General features: G+C 46.0%; 1 protein-coding gene across 1 annotated transcript in view; it reads right to left on the bottom strand.

The window, feature by feature from the left end:
* LOC106812967 (ABC transporter G family member 14-like) overlaps window positions 1-2,253 on the bottom strand; it is a gene marked incomplete at its 3' end in the record, with an annotated part of 4,717 nt that extends 2,464 nt beyond the window's left edge. Inside the window, exons 1-2 of the mRNA XM_014816994.1 lie at window positions 2,142-2,253; window positions 54-226 (exon numbers count right to left, since the gene is read on the bottom strand). Of these exons, the coding sequence (XP_014672480.1) occupies window positions 54-226; window positions 2,142-2,253 (285 nt within the window). The remainder of the gene's footprint in view (window positions 1-53; window positions 227-2,141) is intronic.
* Window positions 2,254-3,454: the final 1,201 nt, after the last annotated feature.

The following is a 3,454-nucleotide window of genomic DNA, read 5'->3' as shown; positions in this document are numbered from 1 at the left end:
CACACACACACACACACACACACACACACGCGCGCGCGCGCGCGCGCACGCACCGTGAGCGTTTGTCGTAAGGTGAGATTCGTGAAGAAAATATCCTGCTGGAGAATGTAGACGATCTTCCGCTTGAGCGTCTTATTCAACACGTGGCCGTCAAGGAAGATACTTCCGCGTTCGATCTGCGATATCCTTCCAGCAAGAACGTTTAGCAATGACGTCTTACCGGATCCTGCACGCAAAACAAACAAAAAACAAAATAAAAACACGGATGATGCAATCACCTTCGCTTTGTTTTGCTCGTTTGATATCGGTTCTGTGTGTGGTGATGCACGCTCATGGAATTACCCGTGTAATAACCGCCTTAATCAATAACACAAGATTTAACTCTAATATTTAGCCAACAGGCCAAAATTTATGGATAGCTTTCGCGTGGTTAGGTTTAATTGTTAATTGTTATCGATGTGGAAATAATGTAGGAATACTTTTTCTTTAAAATTTGCAGACAACAGAAATCGTAAAATTGTGTGAAGGAACATGAAAGGCTCCCTAAGCTTCCATGACTGTCTTGAAAATCAATACAATGCTGTGTAATTGACCAAAACCCTGAAACGTATCTCAATTTGACTTACGTTAATTAGAGCTTAAAGTTAATTAAATTCCAAATGCGTTACAATTCTTCTGGTACATGTATGTTCGTTCGCTGATACGTGCTGGCGCATCCCCGTGTGTTTAAACATCGCGACACATGCAGATATAATTTAGCGATATTTCCAGACAGGGATTCTCCATAAACTAAATGGATCAAAGGCGCCCATAATTTACGCCTGGAGATTTCTTCTCTCGTAATAATGGTTCAGGGTATTAGGCTGTTGAGCCAATATATCTTAGTACTGAATAATCTGAATAGCTACTCACTGCTCTACTTTCTCATTCGTGATCACTAGTATATATATATATCATAAACAGCTTTAATAGAGTGAGTAGGCCTACACTTCCTTGAGGATGATGTTACAAAACACGCAGCAGGCATGCATAGCAAATGTCGTATCTATTCTATTTGTTTTCCGGTGCAGCCACGAACCGTTAGTAAAATTAGCCATGTATCACTGGTGATGGCTAATGACATCCACCGCTCACACACACACGCGCGCGCACACTGCGCGCACACGCACACGCACACGCACAAGCACACGCACACGCACACGCACACGCACACGCATACACACACACACACCATAAACTTTTCCACACAAAAAATGATTGTATAAATTTAATAATTACGTAATTTATAAATAGATACCCACGATGTTTAAATGCACGTAGTTGTAGGACAGATTAATCATGACGGAGGCGTGTGAGGCTTGAAATAAAAGCAAGAATGTATATGACGTGTGTAACTGCCGCACGTGGACTTAGATCGCTTAGCAACAAAGTAAAAATGCAGGACTTGTAACCGCGGGAGGCATATGTAGGCCTTATGAATGTAAGGTGCATGTGTAGGCTTTATAACTACCGCTACCATGTGTAGGCCTTGTAACTATTACGTGCATGTGTAGGCCTTATAAACATTGCGCGCATGTATACATTGTGTGCAAGTGTAGGTCTTATAACACGAGCCCGAACACGACTGCCTCATATTGACATCGAGTATCTGTATGTAGGCCTTATAGCACTATACGTAGGCAATGTATGTAGGCCTATACGTAGCACATGTAGGCCTTATAGCCAATTGGTTTACATTCTCTCCTGGTGGTAATTATAACAGTAGTATGTATGGCTCGCATAATGACAGCGCGTATGCGGAACACAACTACATAAATATAAAACACATAAAAAACGACAGAATCCGCGAAACTCACGCAAACACGTTCTCATTCTTTTCGTTGAACTGCACTAACAAACCTCTCTCTCTGATTATTACCGTTAGCTAATCCTACTTCGAGTTTTTGATACCGCTGCCTCGACGGTTGCCGCTCTGTGGCGCCACCCTCGTCACAAAGAAAGTGAACTAGTTACTATACAGCCGTGATAACACATCCTTGTCAAAAACGCTTCGTGTCTAAGTGCTGCGATTATCACAGATGAAAGACAGAGAGACTATAGTGGCAGTTATAATAATAATTGCGGTTGTTATGGTAACTCACCGGTCGGTCCCATGATGGCCAGCATCTCACCCGGTCGACAGAATCCACTCACTCCGTTCAGAATCGTCTGCTGGCTCAGACTCAGCGTCACGTCCCTGAATAGCAGCTCCATGTCTCTGCGTCACATACGCTGCGTCACGTACGCTGCGTCACGTACGCTGCGTCACGCACGCTGCGTCACGTATGTTGCGTCACGCACGCTGCGTCACGTATGTTGCGTCACGTACGCTGCGTCACATACGCTGCGTCACGTATGTTGCGTCACGTACGCTGCGTCACATACGCTGCGTCACGTATGATGCGTCACGTATGCTGCGTCGCACACGCTGCCGCTTTCTCTCTCTCTCTCTCTCCCTCTTCCTCTCTCTCTCCTCTCTCTCTCCCTCTCGCTGAAGCAGTTCGCTTCCTTGGAATGTGATCGCCAGGAGCAGCAGTAAGAGATTTAAGTGTTAAATGCACACGCACGCACGCCCGCACGCACGCAAGCACTCACGAACAATATTAGCTAGAGTTCTTTCAAGCTTCACTGTCGGCGGCTTTCATCGTACATCGTCGGGCTTGCCCATCGCAGACGTCATCGTGACGTGTGGCTGCAGTCGCTTCATTGTGCTGTCTCCTTCGCAGACGATCTCTAACGACGAAATTCACATCAACGCTGGGGGATATGAGTCTACCGCGCGTGCGCCGTACGTCTTGCTAGCGATGATTCCTCCCTCTCTCTTAGAGTGGCATCCCGTTAGTGGACATGGCTTCAGTGTGTCTTGTGGTATCGCTTCTCCGCCGATAACAGATCTTTGCGTTCGGCTGAAACATCTAGCCAGAGAGAAATAAATGATTAAAGCGGAATTATTTAAATAATTTCGCGCGACTTCCTCCCGCCAAATAAAACCAAAGCTAGACGCTGTGAGCGCGGTTGTACGCTGCTTGCTGCTTGCTGCTTGCTTAAGGCGCTATTTGCTTCTTACGGAGTTGTTTTTGATTGCATTAAGACATATTATACTACATTAAAATAATGAGGCTAAATATATATATATATATATAGCGTTCGTTTTCGCTTTCTCTCTCGTCAGTTGAGGTTTGCTTATAGTGTGACGGAGCTGGTTTCAGGCTAGTTCATTAATTACTGTCAGTTCAGGCGTGAAGCCGTATGGGCGTGGGATCAACGTTGCGCCGGCGGCCGCCTGTGCGTCCCGCGCCGTCTATCATACTTCATATAGATTGGGTCGAGGTTTGGCGTTGCTGGCGTGGTCTGCGTCCCCTACTACTGGGTCAGACGCGCCCCATCGCCGCACACGTTCGTCTTCTTCACGGCC

The sequence above is a fragment of the Priapulus caudatus genome, unplaced genomic scaffold, assembly GCF_000485595.1.
Source record: "Priapulus caudatus unplaced genomic scaffold, Priapulus_caudatus-5.0.1 Scaffold708, whole genome shotgun sequence".
In the NCBI taxonomy this organism is placed as follows: Eukaryota; Metazoa; Priapulida; class Priapulimorpha; order Priapulimorphida; family Priapulidae; genus Priapulus; species Priapulus caudatus.
This window is presented reverse-complemented; position numbering and strand designations above follow the sequence as displayed.